This window comes from Schistocerca cancellata, chromosome 2 (genome assembly GCF_023864275.1).
Source record: "Schistocerca cancellata isolate TAMUIC-IGC-003103 chromosome 2, iqSchCanc2.1, whole genome shotgun sequence".
Taxonomy (NCBI): Eukaryota; Metazoa; Arthropoda; class Insecta; order Orthoptera; family Acrididae; genus Schistocerca; species Schistocerca cancellata.
The window spans coordinates 26,764,419-26,786,905 of record NC_064627.1 but is presented as its reverse complement, the minus strand read 5'-3'; the positions used below and the strand labels follow the sequence as shown (position 1 = coordinate 26,786,905).

General features: G+C 43.9%; 1 protein-coding gene across 1 annotated transcript in view; it reads left to right on the top strand.

Annotated features, from left to right (window-relative positions):
- Nucleotides 1–19,896, top strand: part of LOC126143650 (farnesol dehydrogenase-like) — a 66,257-nt gene extending 46,361 nt beyond the window's left edge. The window contains exons 4-6 of the mRNA XM_049915441.1: nucleotides 18,712–18,841; nucleotides 19,397–19,543; nucleotides 19,750–19,896. Coding sequence (XP_049771398.1) covers nucleotides 18,712–18,841; nucleotides 19,397–19,543; nucleotides 19,750–19,791 — 319 coding nt within the window. The 3' untranslated portion in view covers nucleotides 19,792–19,896. The remainder of the gene's footprint in view (nucleotides 1–18,711; nucleotides 18,842–19,396; nucleotides 19,544–19,749) is intronic.
- Nucleotides 19,897–22,487: the final 2,591 nt, after the last annotated feature.

The window sequence follows — 22,487 nt, the reverse complement described above, 5'->3', positions numbered from 1 at the left end:
ACTTTACTTCCATTATACAGAGTTGGTGAAACTTCAAGAACTTATCGGGGAAAAAAGGTAATTGGTCAATTGAAATCAAAGTGTTACAAACACGAAAATATATTGATAATGTGTTAAAACAAATCTCGAAAGAACAGGAAACCCATGTGATGTTCATTATCTATGTCTACATCATGAAATTTTAACATGCAAAACAAAGCAAAAAAGTGAGGACAAAAAGACTGGTTCATAGAAGATGTATGATTAAAGACGATCTTTTTTTTTATTACTATAGACTATAAAAATATATTGTGGACACAAAGATCGCATCATAACTACTACTTTTGTCAACAGTTGTACACGTCAGTATGTATTTTGTATAGGAGTGGTGTTAATGAACTTTGGTACTGTGAGCAGTATGGTTTTATTCCGACTGAGGCGACTTTCATCTACGATTTGCTTTTCTGTAAGCAGAAACTATTATCGCATCTCGGAGATCGCTCGCGACGAATACTATGCGCAGGTGCTGCTACTAACGTAGTGTTAAGTAGTTCCCCAGTGCGTAATGTCACTTGTCTTGAATGCTTCGGGAAGTTCCACCGCAGCCGATCCTTGTGGCTGCCGTGCCTCGTTAATAACTCCGCCTGACACGGTGTTGCTGACACCGACGATGCTGCTGTCTCCCATGACAACTGCCTGGCTGTGCGATATGGCGAAATCCAGAAGACCTCTACGGAATTTCCACTTAGGTAAGCAGTGACGGCACTTCTTAAATATCTTAAAGGTAATTCCCCCTACAGAGAGAAAAGGCCTTATAGTAACCTGCTGCAGGAGCAGCAAAACTGCACTATTTGCGACTCTGTCGCAAATGGTACTGTCAAAGATCAGCATGAAGGAAAGGACCGTCGGCCTTAACGGGAAACTGTTAAACAGTTTAAGCTTTAGTGGGGTGCTTCGAGGTCTACAACCGAGTATTTTTTTCTTTTTTTTTTCATTTTATGCACAATGTTTCAACGCCGACCCAGTCGTCGTGTTTAGGTGCTACGGGTTTTGCTGGTATGTGTGGACTCGAGATATTGTTAGCCTCTCACACCTGTTTGTAGCCGAGTTCGACTCTTGGTGTCTACTGCGCCCTTTGTTGTTCATTTGTTTTTCAGAGATCCCTTTCCGTGAAGCAGTGGAAGTGAAAAAATTGTTATTGATTTAACTTCCGGCCGCTAACGGTCATTTAGCCAGCTGAACGTTAACTGAGACACATAGTTCAACCCATACATAGATGACACAAGTGATACAAATATGAGCATTAGATATACAACTGTTCAGAGCCTACATTAAAATAAATATACACTCCTGGAAATGGAAAAAAGAACACATTGACACCGGTGTGTCAGACCCACCATACTTGCTCCGGACACTGCGAGAGGACTGTACAAGCAATGATCACACGCACGGCACAGCGGACACACCAGGAACCGCGGTGTTGGCCGTCGAATGGCGCTAGCTGCGCAGCATTTGTGCACCGCCGCCGTCAGTGTCAGCCAGTTTGCCGTGGCATACGGAGCTCCATCGCAGTCTTTAACACTGGTAGCATGCCGCGACAGCGTGGACGTGAACCGTATGTGCAGTTGACGGACTTTGAGCGAGGGCGTATAGTGGGCATGCGGGAGGCCGGGTGGACGTACCGCCGAATTGCTCAACACGTGCGGCGTGAGGTCTCCACAGTACATCGATGTTGTCGCCAATGGTTGGCGGAAGGTGCACGTGCCCGTCGACCTGGGACCGGACCGCAGCGACGCACGGATGCACGCCAAGACCGTAGGATCCTACGCAGTGCCGTAGGGGACCGCACCGCCACTTCCCAGCAAATTAGGGACACTGTTGCTCCTGGGGTATCGGCGAACACCATTCGCAACCGTCTCCATGAAGCTGGGCTACGGTCCCGCACACCGTTAGGCCGTCTTCCGCTCACGCCCCAACATCGTGCAGCCCGCCTCCAGTGGTGTCGCGACAGGCGTGAATGGAGGGACGAATGGAGACATGTCGTCTTCAGCGATGAGAGTCGCTTTTGCCTTGGTGCCAATGATGGTCGTATGCGTGTTTGGCGCCGTGCAGGTGAGCGCCACAATCAGGACTGCATACGACCGAGGCACACAGGGCCAACACCCGGCATCATGGTGTGGGGAGCGATCTCCTACACTGGCCGTACACCACTGGTGATCGTCGAGGGGACACTGAATAGTGCACGGTACATCCAAACCGTCATCGAACCCATCGTTCTACCATTCCTAGACCGGCAAGGGAACTTGCTGTTCCAACAGGACAATGCACGTCCGCATGTATCCCGTGCCACCCAACGTGCTCTAGAAGGTGTAAGTCAACTACCCTGGCCAGCAAGATCTCCGGATCTGTCCCCCATTGAGCATGTTTGGGACTGGATGAAGCGTCGTCTCACGCGGTCTGCACGTCCAGCACGAACGCTGGTCCAACTGAGGCGCCAGGTGGAAATGGCATGGCAAGCCGTTCCACAGGACTACATCCAGCATCTCTACGATCGTCTCCATGGGAGAATAGCAGCCTGCATTTCTGCGAAAGGTGGATATACACTGTACTAGTGCCGACGTTGTGCATGCTCTGTTGCCTGTGTCTATGTGCCTGTGGTTCTGTCAGTGTGATCATGTGATGTATCTGACCCCAGGAATGTGTCAATAAAGTTTCCCCTTCCTGGGACAATGAATTCACGGTGTTCTTATTTCAATTTCCAGGAGTGTATTTTAGTCGACGTGGGAAGAGCTTTTCCATACCCATGGTGTACACAGCATATGACGGAGTACTGATAATTGCTCCTCGTGAAAGTCCATTTGAGACAGTGCGATGGCCCATTCGTTTATCATGCAACGTGATGAAAATATTCCTGTCATAAACCGTTTCTTCTGAGATACCTAGCGCTCCATTTGTGGAGCAAAAGATCTACGTTTACATTGTCATGTGCTCCCTCGATATCCACAAACGTAGCTGTGGTCTTTCCAGTCTTATAGAGCTTGTGAAGCTATCTGTTAGAGCGATATTGGCAACTGAGCCTTTTCCCTTTCCAATCCAAATTATGAAGTAGCCCATAGGTTGTGCTATTCCAGCCGTCACTCCAATTGTTGTTTAACTAATCGTTCCAAAGTCTTCCCAATGCAAGAGGAAAGAGCAATGGGTCGGTACGAAGTCGGCTAAGAAATATCATTGCCCCTTTTCAAGACTGGACTGTTATGTATGTTCTTCAGTCTTTTCCAGGATCTTTAGACCCCCAAAGTTGATTGCGTATATGCAAGAGGAGAAAAATTGCATGTTGCACACCACACCATAGCACAGTGAACAGTATCAGATGCCTGGAGAGCTGCCTGTGGCTGAGTGAAGTGCCCTCTTCAGTTCCACGAAAGTAAAAGGAGAAACAAAGCATTCATCATAGTAGTGGTGGCCAAGTGAATATGTAAGCGGTCGAGGACGTACTGGAGCAGGAGAAATTCGATCAGCGAATTGTTCTAACCAAGGTGCTTCCATCACAGGAGTGTAAGCAGATAGTTTGGTCCTGAATTTATTGATTTTGTGCCATAATTCTGTACTATTTGTACTACTACTACTACAACCAGTACTACTACTACTACTTTCTTTTGCTGATCTACAGCAAAAACTTAACCAACTTACCTTCTTTTCGCGTATAAGATTTCACGTAACTGATGTATTTATTTCTTTATATTCCAGAAAATTATGAAGAGTTCATTAATTGCGATAAGCACTTACTGCAAGATGGCGTCGTTCCACTGTTTGAGAGAAGGTCGGGTTCCGCCAAATGGGCGAGGGTTTCCTGTCAAGACTAGTCCCCCCCCCCCCCCCCCCCCATCGTCCCCACGGCTCTTTCTTGAGTTCGTGTGTGGCACGCATGGGACCGAGATATTGGGGCCCAGTCTTCCTTCCCAAGCTGCATTTCTTTCCCTGTGCTGCTCCCTCTCTGTGCCCCCTTTTTGCCCTCTGCCACTTCCATCCATTCTGTGTTCATACTTACGTCGGTCTGGCTATCCAGCTGGTTTCTGTGTTACTTACGGTTTTTGTTCCCCTTGTTGACCTTTTCTTTTTGGCATTTTCTGGTCTCCCTTTGGGATTTCACTTCTACTTCTAAATTTTCTCTCTTTACTGCGCAGGAGAGCTTCTGTAAAGTTTGGAAGGTAGGAGACGAGATACTGGAAGAAGTAAAGCTGTGAGGACCGGGCGTGAGTCGTGCTCGGGTAGCTCAGACGGCAGTCTGCGTTCGGCAGGGCAGCAGTGCGCACCGCGCTCGGCCATCCACGCCGCTGCGCGCGCGGAGTGTTTTGTTTTTTTCCTCGTCACAGCGCTTCTCAGTCGAACAAGCTCTGATGGCCAACCCTTACAGGAAGAACACGTCTTAAGTTCACCTTCTCAAATGAATACGCACAGCCCAAAGCTCTGGCCGTCGAACGCTTCCTACGCGAAGACGTGAAGATCCCCCGTGACGACCTCATCGGCATACACCTATCGATCATGAGCAGCGTCGTTTATGTTAAGATGAATTCCGACGCTGCCTGCAACGAGATTATTCAAAGGACTCGACATGGACTAAAATTTCGGCACTCCGACGGAAACGTCGGGCCTGTGGATGTCGACCATCCAGGACTTGGCCTTCAGACGATCCGTGTATTCTAACTGCCTTTCGAGGTGAATGAAGATGAAGTCATCGCGGCGCCAAGCCCGTTCGGAGAAGTCCAGAGCCACCAGAGCCACCAGAGCCACGTAGCCGAGACATGGGCACAGTTTACGACTTATCCGGTGCTTAATGGTGTGAGACACGTCCGAATCGATCTCAAACGGCACGTTCCATCGTACATTTCTATCGGCGGCCGCCGTGCGGTGGTCATTTACGACGGACAACCTCGAACATGTTCCGGTTGTGTCAAAGAAGGCCACGTCCGTAATGAATGCCTACAACGCCGCATCACACAACTAAGGCACGACGATACGAACACCGACAGATCCACGACCACCCTTCGAGTCATCTATGCGGCGACACTGCACGTCCAGCCCTCACAAGACGCCGTTCATGAGCGTCTGTCTGGTCCGATACACCCGGAGGCGTCCCAGCGCCTTGACACCGGCGATGCCGCCAGTGAACATGTCCAACAGCCGGACACACCAACGCTAGAAGATCACAAGGATACCAATGAGAGTGTTCTGGAGAATGGCGACCGCATCAAAGCACCCGCGGCTTTTGTACCGGAATGACCTTCCTCAGACACCGAAACTCATTGCCGAAAGCAGAAGTCGCCCAAACGACGAAAAAAAAGGTCGCAAAACATCAGAATCGACCATTGAGCCACCTCCGCAGGACGAAGAGATGCCACATCACTCTGACGGAGAACACGATAACACTTTCTCCTCTGCCACGGAGACGCGTCATCCACCAGACGGTGAACCGTCCAACAGAGATCGTGCGCAAGCCCCGCGCCCAGAAGCCATGGAACGTAGCACGCCTGTTGTCACCGACGCAATTGAGCCGACTCGGCCAGTGCTGCCACCTCTCGCCGATGTCAAAACTGTCGGACATTTTTCATGGGCGGATGACACGGATTTCCCACCTCCATCTGATGCGGAAATGAGATCTGTTCCTCCGTTAGACCAACACTAAATTGGGGGAAGTATTCTACGGCGACTCCTGCGACTTCTATGGACTTCCAGCATCTACCACGACGATCTTCACCAGCTACGAACCTATCGGCAGCACGGATCTCCCATCAGGCGTACCGAATAGCTACTATCAATACTAATCGGCACCCACGTTAAACTTCAACTGCTCCGTGACACGCTAAGAGCAGCGGACATCAACATCGCCCTGTTACAAGAACTGAGAACAGCAACTTGGAGGGGGTGTTATGAATATGAGACGTACGCCGCCCCTGCAGCTATGGAACACACAGGCGCAGCCATCCTCCTGCGAGAAGGGATTGCAGTTTCCGATGTCACATACCTCCCAACGGCGCGAGGGGTAGCCATAACAGTTGAAGAAATCAAAATCATAAATCTCTACGACCCATCGGGCACTGATAAACGGAGGGATCGCTCCCAGTTCTACGCATAAGATATCACGCCTTCGTTCCTCGGCCGATACGATCATCTCATCGTAGGTGGAGATTTAAACTGTATTCTCGAGCGCACAGACCAATACCCCCATTTTACCACATGTCCGGAACTTCGCTTCCTCGTCCGCCGCCTTCGTCTCCTCGACACTTGGCGAGTGGTACACGGCGACCGCCCGGGGTATACACACATCACGAACCACTCCGCCAGCCGACTTAATAGAATATACATCTCTGACGCTCTAAAATCAGTTCTCCTCGACGCGGAACGTTGGCCGTCTGCCTTTTCGGATCATAACATCTACATCTGTACCATGAACCTACGTCAACAATCTATATGACGCAGTGCAGGACCCTGGAAACTCAATGTCACGCTACTGCGGGACCCTGAATGTCGACAACAGGTCACCGACACGTGGCACACCTGTGTTCAACGCATTATGCGTTACGAGACCACACTGCAGTGGTGGTTGCTGTGCGCCAAACCGGCCATCCGACCCACATTGATACACTATGGCAGAGCCAAGCCAGGTGGAATCACCACAAACCTGATTTCTACTATAGCGCTCTACGTGAACTCATGGATCATCCTCCATCCCCGGATCGTCTAAAAGAAACTCAGCGCATCAAGGCAAGGATTTTAACCTTGACCAGATGCCTCCTAGAGGGAGCCATTGTACGAGCACGCAACCAAGATAGGATTAACGGTGAAGAACGCCGACAGGTTTTAATGACAACTTTAGACCTACCTGATGGACGACGGCTGAGTTCGCAAGCTACCATTGCGGATGCATTCACAACGCACTATAGACTTTTCTATCAAGAAGTACCTGCCGGTGCAGAGGCCATTGCTGAGATTGCCCAGGAGACACTTGGTACTCTAAACGCAGCAGCTGCAGCCCTCCTGACTTCTGAAGTGACCACCGACGACGTCCAAGGCGCTGTAGCCAAAGCGTCTCTGAATCGATCTCCCGGCCCGGAATTGTTTACCTCTCGAATTTTACAGAAAATTCCAAGATTTGATGTTGCCACGATGGAGGGACATGTACTGGGAACTTTTGTCCGGCGCGGCGAACCCGCCATCAATGTTCATGGAAGGCTTACTTGTACCAGTCCCGAAACCAGCAGGAGGAACACGACTCGACAGTTATCGGCCGATCACGTTACTCAATTCCGACTTCAAGATTTTCACACGCCTTCTAGCAGTGCGCCTCAAACATGTCTTACGAGACATTGTTTCCCAAGAACAAACATTCTTAGGCGCCGATCGTAATATACAGACAGCCCTCAGTGAATATCGAGATGTGATCGCTGTGGCAACACACTCGCGACTGCCAGGCGCTTTAATCTCCATCAACTTCAAACAAGAGTTTGACCGCGTCAATCATGCATTCCTCAACGCAGTGATGGACCGAATGGCAATTCCCCCGACGTTCACGCAAGTGATTATGCGGCTCCTTCGTGGAGCAACGTCCGGACTTCTCGTCAACGGCAGACTTACAGAACCTATACGGATTGAACGCTCAGTACGGCAGGGTTGCCCTTTGTCGACGGTGCTTTATGCCATTGCGATGGAACCACTCATTTGCGGATTACGGCGACGTTTGACAGGTGTTCCACTCCGGGATCATATGTTCCGCTGCCGAGCCTACGCGGACGACTTGGCCCTCGTCGTACGTTCAGCGGCCGACGTACAAGCTGCGATGCAGTGGATTACCCGTTACAGTGCAGGGGCAGGGAGCGCTATGAACGTGGCAAAATCATGCGCCATGAAGATCGGCCGCGGCCTTCCCGCAGACAGCGTAGTCCCATTTCAGCTGGGGGACACCCTCCGTTGTCTCGGATTGCTGTACACGCGAGACATTCGCCGCACCTCGGCGATCAATTTTCGGGCGCTGCTGCAACGCATCCGGGCCAACATACAACATCACATACTACGCCCGTTGAATATGTGCCAGAGAGTCACCTTCGTCAATACCCATCTGGCAGCCCGGATACCCCATATAGCGCAGATTCTGCCCATCACTGCGACAGTGGCGGCCAGATTACAGGCGGCTTTCGGCTATTTCATTTGTTCTGGACACATCTTCAAAGTCCAGTATGAAGCTCTCACCTTACCGAAGCGGGATGGTGGCCTCGATCTGGTTAGCCAGGACTACGGCAATTTACACCAATACTATGCTCCGGTTATGGAAAAGCCAAAATGCTAGTTTTACTGGAATGTTGACCACCGAGCTCGCACCTGTTTCGAGACGCCCACCGACGTCTTTGGCACACATCCCACCTCCGATGTCACATATCGGCCGTTTCTTTTTGGAGTACAGCTACATATGCACTGAGCTCCCGAGGACCAAGAAGACGACCACCCTCGACATCTACCGCCTTCTCCGAAAGTCTCCACCCCGCAACCCCGTCGAAACACGTCACCCACAGGTTTCATGGCCTACAGTTTGGAAAACGATCCACCAACCATATCACACCACTGACACCACCTCTATGTGGTACCTTCTCGTCAACGGCAAGTATACTACAAGACAGAAACTGCATCGCATCGCACTGGTGGACTCACCCCTGTGCCTCAAGTGCAATGTCGAAGATACAGATTTACATCGTTTTGAGTGTGGGCCAGCAGCTGCCGTCTGGACCCTCGTACAGAATATTGTGGCTTTCTACCTCCGAATACCACCACATCATGTTTCTCCTACCATGATGATATATCCCGACACGACCTACTTTCCATCGGCTAAGTGGCACGCCATCACATGGATCAGTGGCATGGCTGTCAACTACCTCTTCCGGGACAACATCGTCGATCCGGCGGACTTCTGGACGCGCCTCCAAGTACACCACCACACCCTTCGCCGACATCGACACTATCGGGCCACTTTCGCGAACTATTTACAGAGTATTTTCACCAACCCGCCTCAAAGCTGGAATCTCAACGAACCGTGCCAGCCAAGAATGGACGATCCCACATTCCCCTTTAATGATCAATGATAGAATGCATTTTGTTCTGATGGCGCGACAAAGTGGAGCATGGCGAGGAAAGTATTCCTATTTTATTTCACTTCTATTTTCTCCTCCTCTTCTAAGTTTTTTTTTCCTTACACATGTTTAAGCTTTTCAGGCATAGCTCTCTATCTGCAGCATATTTGTTTTCTTTATCCTGTGCTCCCCCACCCCCCCCAAAAAAACATAAAGAAATGGGTTGCTGCTGATGGCGAGAATCTATACTCATTTATGTTAAATGTGGTGTCACCGCCAGACACCACACTTGCTAGGTGGTAGCTTAAATCGGCCGCGGTCCATTAGTACATGTCGGACCCGCGTGTCGCCACTGTCAGTACTTGCAGACCTAGCGCCACCACATGGCAGGTCTAGAGAGGCGGACTAGCACTCGCCCCAGTTGTACGACGACTTTGCTAGCGACTACACTGACGAAGCCTTGCTCTCATTTGCCGAGAGACAGTTAGAATAGCCTTCAGCTAAGTTAATGGCTACGACCTAGCAAGGCGCCATATGTAACATTGCATGTATCTTAATGAGTCTCACTTGTATCATCAAGATTGCTGTATACCAAAGGATGCATAAAAGTTAAGTGTTCTAGTAGCTACGTTCTTTTCTTTATCGCATTCACTAATTATCCCGTTCCAGAAATCACGCCAGTCGGCGTGTGTGTACGCGTGCCTTTCTATCGGCTACCCGTCACTGTGGACTGGCTGCCTTGACAGTCCACAACATTAACAATTAAAAAAAATAAAAAAAAGAAAAAAAGAAGGCCGTTGCGGAAATATAGCTACCTTTTATGTTTTACGTTTTCTAAGGATATTGTGTTATTTTATGAAGAACGTCGTCTTTTATTTTCATACACAAGAGGTTTTTATTTGTTTTCTCCTTACCTGCAACTTAAAAAAAAGTAAAAAAGGGAAGTTGGTAGAGCACTAGCCCGCAAAAAAAGTAAATAAATAAATAAAATAAAAAAACAAAAAATGGAACTTTTAAAAATAAAAGAATAAAAATAAAAAAATAAAAGGAGCGGTTCAAAAAAAGATGGAAGGGAAAAAAATGGTAGAGCACTTGCCCGCGACAGGCAAAGGTCCCGATTTCGAGTCTCGGTCGGGCACACAGTTTTAATCTGCCAGGAAGTTTCATATCAGCGCACACTCCACTGCAGAGTGAAAATCTCGTTCTGGAATTTAAATACTCTTTTACTCTATATGCGTCGATAGCTGATGAGGCTAGAACTCCTAAAACTTCTTTGCTTACTGGAACTGATTCTTACTTGTTACATTTTCAACATTCAGGTCATATGCACTACTCACGTTTGCAAACGCTTTACCAATGCTTTCTTTGCCAGCCGACAGATATTTGCAATGACGAAAGAAGTAATCAAGACATGATATCCTGACTTGTGGATGACAACAAATCAAAATATTCTTGAAATGTCGAAGGAGCAGAATTGTACAGAGGTATACCACAAAGCGGGACTACGTTGCTGTTCTGTTACACTGTCAGTGTGTCAGTGTCGTCGCAGTTTACTCACATTCTCGCAGTGAAGTCTTGACTATGAATTGTCATTCATCGTGCGGCCACTAAAAGCAAAACATGATACGTTCATTTTCGAAAACAAGTTCTAGCAATTTGCAACAAAATGTCACCAGTAGACAGTTATGGTGCTATTAAAGAACTTTTAAAATAATACCTCATATATTAATTAGTGAAAAAAGCAATTGTAAACAAAGGAGTGGTCTCAGTTGCCTAGACCCTGTAAAATTTAATATTTTGCTTCAACAACTAGCCCTATGTGATTAATTTTCTTGGTAACGATGGCCTAACCTCTGTAACACGTACATGCTTCTCAAACAGCTGTTTCACATCCATTTTAATAAAGATTTAATTGATAGCGGGAAATTTTACATTTTATTTTCACACTAAACTATTGTAAGTTTTTAACAGTAGCTCAATTGCTTCATTTCTATATTACTTCTTGCCAGGACCTTTGTGTGTCAGTTTTTCAGAAATAACTTGTTCGGTTTCATTTTTGAGTTTCATTTTGAGGTTTTCGAATTAAATAAGCCGACATCGAGCTTTGAGATATAGCAGTATTAATACTAGAATGACATGAAACAACCGCTTTAATTTTAGTCACCCATAAATCATACCTGTGATCAAGTTTGCTACAATGTACTCTTCAGAAAAAAACATGAATGATGATGATGCATTTTCTACTTACAGCTGTTTTCTTCGGCTTTTATGTTTCATTCTATAATGCCGTAAGTGAAATGGAAACAAGACAAGGATTTCTGGTAAGATGAGTATTGGGTAATATCAACAGCAGCAGAAAATGGCATAACGGGAGTAGGATTTGTTATGAATGGGAAGGTAGGACAGAGAGTGAGTTACAGTGAAGAGGTCAATGATGTAGTTACTCTCATCAGAATCGACAGCAAACGAATACCGTGAACAATGGTTCTGGTACACATGCCGACGTCGCAAGCAAAAGATGAAGAGATAGAGAAAGTATTTGAGAATATTCAACGGGTAATTCAGTACGTGACGGGAGATGAAAATCTAACACTAACGGAGAATTGGAATGCGGTTTTAGGGGAAGGGGTAGAAGAAACGGTTACGGGAGAATGTGGGCGTTGTATTAAGAATGAAAGAGGAGAAAGACTGAGTTCTGCAATAAATAGCAGCTAATAAAAGCAAATACTCTAATCAAGAATCACAAGGGGAGGTATGCTTGGAAAAGGTCGGGAGATACGTAAGGATATCACTTAGATCAAATCAAGGTTACACAGAAATTCCGGAATCAGATACAGGATTTTAAGGCATACCCAGGAGCAGATATAGAGTCAGATCCCAGTTCAGTACTGATGAAAAGTGGGCTCAGGTTAAAGAGATTAGTCAGGAAAAATGAGTGCACAAAGAGTTGGGATATGATAGTACTAAGAAATGAGGTGATAAGCTTTATGTTCTCTTAAAGCTATAGACACTGAAATAAGGTGTAGCTCAGTAGACAATACAGTTAAAGAGGTATGGACATCTCTAAAAAGGCCAATCACATAAAGTGGAGAGAAAAACATAGGTATAAAGAAGGTAACTGTGAAGAAACCATGGGTAACACACGATATACTTCAGTTGATCGATGAAAGAAAAAAGTACAAAAATGTTCTGGAGAAAACAAGAATACAGAAATAAGAGTCGCTGAGGAACGAAATAAATAGAAGGTGTAGGGAAGCTAAAGCGATAAGGCTGCAGGAATAATGTGAAGAAATCAAAAATGAAATTATTGTCGGAAGGACTGAGTCAACAGAAAAGTTAAAAGAACCTTCGATTAAATTAAGAACAAGGGAGGCAACATTAAGAGTGCAATGGGAATTCCAGTGTTAAATGCAGAGGAGAGAGCAGATAGGGGGCAGGAGTACCTTGAAGGCCCCTTTGAAGGGGAAGATTTGTTTGATGTCATAGAAGAAGAAACACGAGTCGATTTAGAAGAGATAGGGGATCCAGTATTAGAATAAGGTGGAAGGGGTAGACAACATTCTATCAGAATTTCTAAACTAAAAAATTGCAATAAAATGACAATTCACGTCGGTGTTGGGAATGTATGGGTCTGGTGATGTATTGTCTGACTTCTGGAGAAACATCATCCACAAAGTTCAGAAGGTAACATGAGCCGACAAGTGCGAGAATTGCCGCACATTCAGATTAACAGCATGTGCATCCAAGTTGATGACCAGAATAATACACAGAAGAATGCAAAAGAAAATTGAGGATGTGTTAGATGGTAATCAATTTGGCTTTAGAAAAAGTAAAGGTACCAGAGAGGCAATTCCGAAGATGGGATGGATAATGGAAGCAAGACTGAAGAAAAATCGATACAGGCTCATATAATTTGTCGACCTTGGAGAAGCGTTCGACAATTTAACATGGTGCAAAATATTCGAAATTCTGAGAAAAATAGGTGCAAGCTGTAGGGAAAGATGGTTAACATACAACATATACGAAAATCAAAATAGAATAATAAGAGTGGAAGACGAAGAACGAAGCGCTCAGATTACAAAGGGTGTAAGAGAATGATGTAGTCTTTCACCTCTACTGTTCAATCTACACATCGACGAATCAACGAAAGAAAGAAAAGAAAAGTAAAAGCGAGAAATTAAAATTTGACGTGAAAGGATATCAATGATAAGATTCTCTGATGACATTGATATCCTCAGTGAAAGTGAAGAAGCTTTACGGAATGTGCTGAATGTAATGAAAAGTTTAATGAGTACAAAGTATGGATTACAGGTAAATCGAAGAAGGGCGAAAGTAACTAGAAGTAGCAGAAATTAGAACAGCGAGAAACTTATCAGGATTGATGGGCACGAAGTAGATGAAGTTAAGGAATTTTATTACCTTGGTAGCAAAATACGCCACGATGGGGAGGGAAAGGAGGACATTTGGCATCACAAGCGGACTAGTATTGCAAAAGAGGGCATTCCCGGCCAATAGAATTCTAATAATGTCGAACATAGACTTCAATTTGAGGAAGAAGTTTCTGAGAATGTACGTTTTGAGCATGGCATTGTATGGTAGTGAAACATGGACTGGGTGGAAACCCAGAAAAGAAGACGATAGAAGCATTTGAAATGTGGTGCTACAGAAGAATGTTGAAAATCAAGTGGACTCATAAGGTGAGGAATGAGGAGGTTATATGGAGAATCAGCGAGGAAAGGAAGCCATTGACAACAAGAGACGACAGGATGGTAGGAACCTGCTAAGACACTAAGAAATAACTTCCATCGTACTGGAAGGAGCTGTAGAAGGTATAAAAACAGAGATTGGAATACATCCAGCAAAAAATTAAAGACTTTATGTTGCAGGCGCTGCTCTGAGGGGAATTCGTGGCGGTCCGCGTCAAACCAGTCAAAAGACTGATGACTCAAAAAAAAAAATCAAGATACTCGCTTTACGATAACACTTGCCAGTTAGTCACATTGCAATCGAAGTTCTGACTGTTACATTGTTTAATAATAAAGCAAAGACCGATATAAAATTGCGCCTCATCTTGCATCTAAAGTATGCTGGTAAATGGCATTTTCTTGGTTAGGTGAGCAGAAACTTGCATGTGTTACTGTTACCACATGTGTTACTGTTGCCGAGATAGTGCATAAAGTTATTTCTTTAATGATATGAAGGCATCAGAAATATCGGAGAATAATGTTGAACACTCCAACGCTGTGCAGAATAGAAGATCAATGAAAAAAGTGTTGTGGCGTATTTCTGTTTCTTCAAAAAGATGACGGCCCACGAGCGATGTTGTAGGTGACGATGTAAGTACTTACGACTGAGATGTTTTCGGAATATTCCGTTTATAGAAGGGAATAGATTAATCAAGCAGTTCAGTAAATTGTCTTCCTATGATACACATAACTGACCTAACTGTACTTATCAGTGTAAATCCCGTGATGCGAAGTAGACAACGAAAAATTCCGGATGAAGCAAAAAGGTCATGATTCTGTCTCGTGTCTATAAGGGACGTATTAGCAGTTGGACAGATACAGGAAGTTCAGGTATATCGATTAGCATTTTTGACATGGCATGGCATCACATACAGACCTTTTATTACGCTGAAAATGGTGCTGGGTACCACAGCGAAAGCGCATGTGGTGGCCAGAGGAAAACATAATGTTACGCTAAGTGTACAGGGAACGCTTACGTAAAGTGCATCTACAGGGTGTTTCAAAAATGACCGGTATATTTGAAACGGCAATAAAAACTAAACGAGCAGCGATAGAAATACACCGTTTGTTGCAATATGCTTGGGACAACAGTACATTTTCAGGCGGACAAACTTTCGAAATTACAGTAGTTACAATTTTCAACAACAGATGGCGCTGCAAGTGATGTGAAAGATATAGAAGACAACGCAGTCTGTGGGTGCGCCAATCTGTACGTCGTCTTTCTGCTGTAAGCGTGTGCTGTTCACAACGTGCAAGTGTGCTGTGGACAACATGGTTTATTCCTTTTTCAACGGAGGTGTAATGTAACCAAAGGACCAAAAAGCGATACAATAAAGGATCTGTTTGAAAAATTTCAACGGACCGGGAACGTGACGGATGAACGTGCTGGAAAGGTAGGGCGACCGCGTACGGCAACCACAGAGGGCAACGCGCAGCTAGTGCAGCAGGTGATCCAACAGCGGCCTCGGGTTTCCGTTCGCCGCGTTGCAGCTGCGGTCCAAATGACGCCTACGTCCACGTATCGTCTCATGCGCCAGAGTTTACACCTCTATCCATACAAAATTCAAACGCGGCAACCCCTCAGCGCCGCTACCATTGCTGCACGAGAGACATTCGCTAACGATATAGTGCACAGGATTGATGACGGCGATATGCATGTGGGCAGCATTTGGTTTATGGACGAAGCTTATTTTTACCTGGATCGCTTCGTCAATAAACAGAACTGGCGCATATGGGGAACCGAAAAGCCCCATGTTGCAGTCCCATCGTCCCTGCATCCTCAAAAAGTACTGGTCTGGGCCGCCATTTCTTCCAAAGGAATCATTGGCCCATTTTTCAGATCCGAAATGATTACTGCATCACGCTATCTGGACATTCTTCGTGAATTTGTGGCGGTACAAACTGCCTTAGACGACACTGCGAACACCTCGTGGTTTATGCAAGATGGTGCCCGGCCACATCGCACGGCCGACGTCTTTAATTTCCTGAATGAATATTTCGATGATCGTGTGATTGCTTTGGGCTATCCGAAACATACAGGAGGCGGCGTGGATTGGCCTCCCTATTCGCCAGACATGAACCCCTGTGACTTCTTTCTGTGGGGTCACTTGAAAGACCAGGTGTACCGCCAGAATCCAGAAACAATTGAACAGCTGAAGCAGTACATCTCATCTGTATGTGGAGCCATTCCGCCAGACACGTTGTCAAAGGTTTCGGGTAATTTCATTCAGAGACTACGCCATATTATTGCTACGCATGGTGGATATGTGGAAAATATCGTACTATAGAGTTTCCCAGACCGCAGCGCCATCTGTTGTTGACAATTGTAACTACTGTAATTTCGAAAGTTTGTCTGCCTGAAAATGTACTGTTGTCCCAAGCATATTGCAACAAACGGTGTATTTCTATCGCTGCTCGTTTAGTTTGTATTGCCGTTTCAAATATACCGGTCATTTTTTAAACACCCTGTACATGTACACAAACTGAGAGGCCGCAAATCACATTCTACCATTCGTGACAGAAAACATATATTTGCCAGAACAAGATAACATTTGAAAGTCACGCCTGTTACATGCAGGAGAAAGTCCTCCAAACCCTGTCATACGGACAATATTGACCGACTACAGCATAAAATTTGGGCACCCCAGAATTGCCACATGTTTATTGTGAGGCAAATATGGAGCTGACTGTTTTAATCTTGACTTGTAAACGAGACGTATGTAACTCAGATAGTAACTTTGAATAAGCGGAAACAACATCCAACGAAATAAAATTAACTAGGGTTTGCATAATAGTAAACCAGGCAGTTTTACGAGAGTGAACTTTCCGAACATTTGAAGTCTGTACGGATTACCAGAAGTATCTTCCACTTCCTAATATTTTAACCAATGAATTATATTCCTGCCTGCAGCTATCATTTTATTCATTCAACATTCATTTGCTTTCTTTTGTGAAATCGGAATTTTGTAAATATAACCAAATACGTTCCAACAAAAGACCCATGAACTGTAATCCCTTTACACTTTTGCCAGATCGAATAGTACGCTCATAAACGACGCAAGCTAGCGTTATTGTTCAAACAACTACCACGACTCTAGTCAGTCAAAACATCTGGAGGTAACGTTGTGGGGCAACTAAGATAGCAGAGGTCACCTTCAAGTTTTGACGTCATGACAACTCCCCTTATTTTTACCGCCATGCGTGAAACTCAAATTCTGTCAGTGTTTTGCAACTCCTGGTGGATGTTGTGGCCATTGAGATCTTCATAACGCCACTACCGGACTCCAGGCATTGTTTTAATGGAAATCTCCCAGCCTATTTATTCGACACACTCTTTAACTCTGCTGTTGCAGAAAGTCGGCGTTAGCGCGACGATACTGGTCACACCGCATATGTTTTCATGATTATATTCGGGGCTCGAACCTCAGGTGGCATTGCACATCTCTGCTCTGTGAGCCATTAAGACCCATCATACAGAAAAGAAGTGCTAAAGACTCCGCTCCATAGAGCTCGAACACTCAGATAATGAAAGCGTCTCCGAAGAATAACAACATCTGGAATAATGTTCCGAAAAAATGGGTATTCAGATCATAAAATTGATTCAGATCATAAAATTGATTGGGCGTAAAAATTGTGTTCCTGAGGAGGAGTTTGAGACTGCGAAAAAGAAAGAGGAGCAAATAATCATTCATCTATCTTTTTTAAATTGATGTACAAGGCTAACATACGTTACCATATGCACTGTAGTACTAAACTATTGATGATATCATTTCAGCATGCAGAAGATTAGATGGGTAGATCACGTAACTAATGAGGAAGTATTGAATAGGATTGGGGAGAAGAGAAGTTTGTGGCACAACTTGACCAGAAGAAGGGATCGGTTGGTAGGACATGTTCTGAGGCATCAAGGGATCACCAATTTAGTATTGGAGGGCAGCGTGGAGCGTAAAAATCGTAGGGGGAGACCAAGAGATGAATACACTAAGCCGATTCAGAAGGATGTAGGTTGCAGTAGGTACTGGGAGATGAAGAAGCTTGCACAGGATAGAGTAGCATGGAGAGCTGCATCAAACCAGTCTCGGGACTGAAGACCACAACAACAACAACATTTCATCATATTGTATTTAGACAAACTGTATTTCTTGCACTTCTTTCTACAACTCAGATGCTTCCCCATGCCGGAATATGACTCGTGTAATGTAGTAACGACCTTTCTCAGTCTGAATCTTAAATGAAGTAAGTGGCCTCACATATCGCTCAGTTATTCACATTTACTGCAATTACTAACTTCTTCCCCACTTCCAATGTTTTTAGCAGATACTGAACTTTTACTGGAACTGTCAAGAGTCTTAATGTGGGCCAGTACTCTGATAGCGTGCTTCGTAGCGTTCTCGTATCAACATAAACACATGCATTTTATATTCGTTAAATGAAGGAAACTTTGAGACTATCTCAGATAATACATGCTTCTGACTTATTGCAATGTAATATGTGGTTATAGTTTCCTAGCTATGTTTCATGTCATTTTAATAAAAACAAACACAGCGGCGTTGAGGTTGAAGAAACAGTCGTGTGTGTCTGTGTAATTTTAGCGCATCATGTGTCTAATGTAATGTAGAAAGACGTAAGCATTTCTTTTTTTTTACTTATTATGCTTCTTCATTAGCTCACTACGCTCTGTACTTGGAATACAATGCAATATTAGCTTTTATGGAACTTACGTGAGAATGTTATGAAGCTATGTTTTGTACATTGTTACGTGCATTGCTCAGTGAAATAAGCAGGCATATCGTGAAATGTCCACACTGATTTTTGTGTCATGAAAGGTATGTCTTGGACCATAACACTAGGTATTTATTTTTTCTATTCAGCATTGGGGGCCACCTTCCGCCGATTGCCAGTGATGGAGCCATGTATAGTGCCAGCAAGCACGCGGTGAGGGTACTCCTTGAAGGACTCAGAAAGGACCTGGTCGCCAGAAAGAGCAAAATTCGCGTCGGGGTGAGTGGAGATGCTTCACATTAATTGGGATTAAGGATTTCTTGTAAGTCAACCGATTCTTTTGGGCTTTAGTCTTCTTTTTGAAATGTTTATAAATAATTACTGCACTTTTCTGCTACTGGCAGATTGAACAGGATGCAATCAGTTTTTTCTCTAATTATTTACGTTTTCTGTGAAGTTCCCTGTAATTATATGAATACTATAATAGAGTTATGATTGAGAGTTCATAAAGTTTTGTCTGTTTATCTATCGTGGCAGTTTATTATTCCCGTAGTTTCAATAAAACAGCTTTGACTCCGATCGCAAAGGCAGGAGACAGTTTTACTGTCGTGCTGCTATACGCCTTACAAAGTCTTCTGCCTGTACTTGTAAAACAGGCAATACAAGGAGCACTTATCGCTCGAAAAAGAACTGAAATTGGCTGCTGGCTGGCTCAATTGAACGTCACTCACAAAGTTATTTTAATCGAAGTACTTATTTGTACATTGCTGCCCCTTTTCTGATAAGTTGAAGAAACCCACAATGAAATAATTATGAATGCTTCTCTTCCCACAGTCTGTTTCTCCTGGGCTTGTGAGGACTGAAATCCTTGACGGAAAAGAAAAGTGGTCTTCAGAAATATTCGACAAATTTAACTGTCTTGAATCGGAAGACATCGCAGAAGCTGTTGTTTACATGCTGTCACAACATCCGCGTGTGCAGGTAGGCTGTCTGCTGTCTTGCCATTCCTACTGCCTGACACTCAAAATCTCCTTATCACGTAAATAAAGCTAATACTTAACTGTAAAAATTTGCCAGTTACGTAGATGAGTGATTGTTGAGAAGGTCACTAAAAACAGTGAGAAAGAAAAATATATTATGTGTCTGCAATTTACTAGTCGCTCATCACATAAAATCTTATGTTTCAGGTGCACGACATCATTATTCGTCCCACTTGCGACGCCTTCTGAACCATAAATTACCATGAACAATTATATGATCATTTCATGAACCACAAACGTGTACCAACCTGTTTGCATTTTGTAAAACTTGTGTAATACAAATGTTACTAAGAATCTTGCCATTCATATTGTGTTATCCACACATTACTTATTTCCCATCCTGACACCTTCACAACAGCAAGTACAATTCCTTATCTCTGCCTTCAAGGCTTCCCCATGCCAGTAGGAAAACAACTTACACACAACACTGTATAGTGAAAGATTCGTACTGTAAAGATTGCTCAGTCTATGGCTAAATATTTTTTATGCTCTCGATTATTCCAACAATATATTATTGAAAGCTACTGCTAGGGGACATCTTGGCTGAAGTAAAGTAGTGAGGGTGATCGTTGGCCATGCCAGCAGCTCACTCGGTAAGAAGGTGCCTGCATAATCTAAAGCCCCGCGTTCGACTCCTGATATGACCCACAATTTTAACTCAGATTGTATTTTGAAAATTACACATCATCAATATTTTATTTCTTATGGACAAAGAGGAATAGAAGAACAAAGAATGAGACTGATTGAAATAAGTGATGTGGAAGAAGTAATGTCTCATTCACAAAAGAGATTCTAAATTGAAATAATTTTGGACTCTTTAATTGGAAGCTCAGCCACCAAAGCAAAATATAATACAATAAAATCCCACAATAACACTAAAAGGCACTCCGAAACACAACGAACTATTGTCCCCATGAATAATTTCAAGAGTTCTTCCACATTTCACACTGTAGACTAATCACACTGGTATTTTGTTGTATACTTCAAATTATGAACCATAAAAAAATTCCACTTAGTGATGTATAGAAATATCAATCACTTAAACATGAAAATTAGTGTTCTGTGATGTAAAATGCCTGTAAATATCCATGCTCCTCAAGAATATTGTACCAATAAAGCAGCAACAAAAACAATCAGGAAGTTCTTAAGTCTTGTACACCACCGTAAAGCTATATGAACATTCATTATGTTAAATGGCTTCTTGCACGACAATGAATGAAAGGATGAGATAAATTATTCAGTACATTAAGGAAGATCAAAGTTCACTTCTGATACGAACTGGAAAAGAAAACTGGGTAGTAGAACAGTGACCTGGAGACACTGAGAGTTGTCAGATACATTATAAGGGTAAGATGGGAATTTATAATCCAGATTTGAAACTGCATAACATTTCAAGGAGCAGAGGTGATTTCTGACGATTATTTGTGTCTTATGAAATGGAGGTATAAACTGAATAAATCGAAAATAGTGGGGTTGTAGCCTGTCCCCGATGTTATTCAATCTGTATACTGAGCAAGCAGTAAAGAAAACAGAAGAAAAATTCGGAGTAGGTATTAAAGTTCATGGAGAAGAAATAAAAACGTCGAGGTTCGCCGATGACATTGTAATTCTGTCAGGGACAGCAAAGGAATTGGAAAAGCTGTTGAACGGAATGGACAGTGTCTTGAAAGGAGGATATAAGATGAACATCAACAAAAGCAAAACGAGGATAATGGAATGTAGTCGAATTAAATCGGGTGATGCTGAGGGAATTAGATTAGGAAATGAGACACTTAAAGTAGTAAACGAGTTTTACTATTTGGGCAGCAAAATAACTGATGATGGTCGAAGTAGAGAGGATATAAAATGTAGGCTGGCAATGGCAAGGAAAGCGTTTCTGAAGAAGAGGAATTTGTTAACATCAAGTACAGATTTAAGTGTCAGGAAGTCGTTTCTGAAAGTATTTGTATGGAGTGTAGCCATGTATGGAAGTGAAACATGGACGATAAATAGTTTGGACAAGAAGAGAATAGAAGCTTTCGGAATGTGGTGCTACAGAAGAATGTTGAAGATTAGATGGGTAGATCACATAACTAATGAGGAGGTATTGAATAGAATTGGGGAGAAGAGAAGTTTGTGGCACAACTTGACAAGAAGAAGGGACCGGTTGGTAGGACATGTTCTGAGGCATCGAGGAATCAAAAATTTAGCACTGCGGGGCAGCGTGGAGGATAAAAATCGTAGAGGGTGACCGAGAGATGAATACACTAAGCAGATTCAGAAGGATGTAGGTTGCAGTAAGTAGTGGGAGATGAAGAAGCTTGCACAGGATAGAGTAGCATGGAGAGCTGCATCAAAATAGTCTCAGGACTGAAGACAACAACAACAACAGGAAATTAAAAAGTTGGAACTTGGACAAAATGAAACAATGAAAGTGTTATACTATAAACGAGAGAGTTACACAACACTGAAATAGGGGAAAGAAGTAAAACCGATGAGTTGGAACCTTTAATAGATAAAATAGGGATGCAGCAGGGTGATATCTAGGCAAAAAAGATTAGGCACAGAATCAATCCATACATAAGTTTCAAGGATCTTAGAGATTTAATAGACGAATAGAGAAAACGTAAAATTGTGTCAAACAGAATGTGTAATAGGAGCCATACGTGTCTAGAGTTTGGAATCGATAGGTGAAAAATTAAAATGCAGGAATGGATAGATGAGAAATTTAGAGTTGTGGTAGTTTATTAGTAATGCCTTGGCGTTCCACTATTAAAACCACACACACACACACACACACCATTATTAATCCACAGATAATTTTTCGTAACAATATTTTTTTTTTCATGCTGCAGTGTGCCTGTTGCCCAGCGTGTGTCTTTGGAATAATATGGATCACTCTAAAT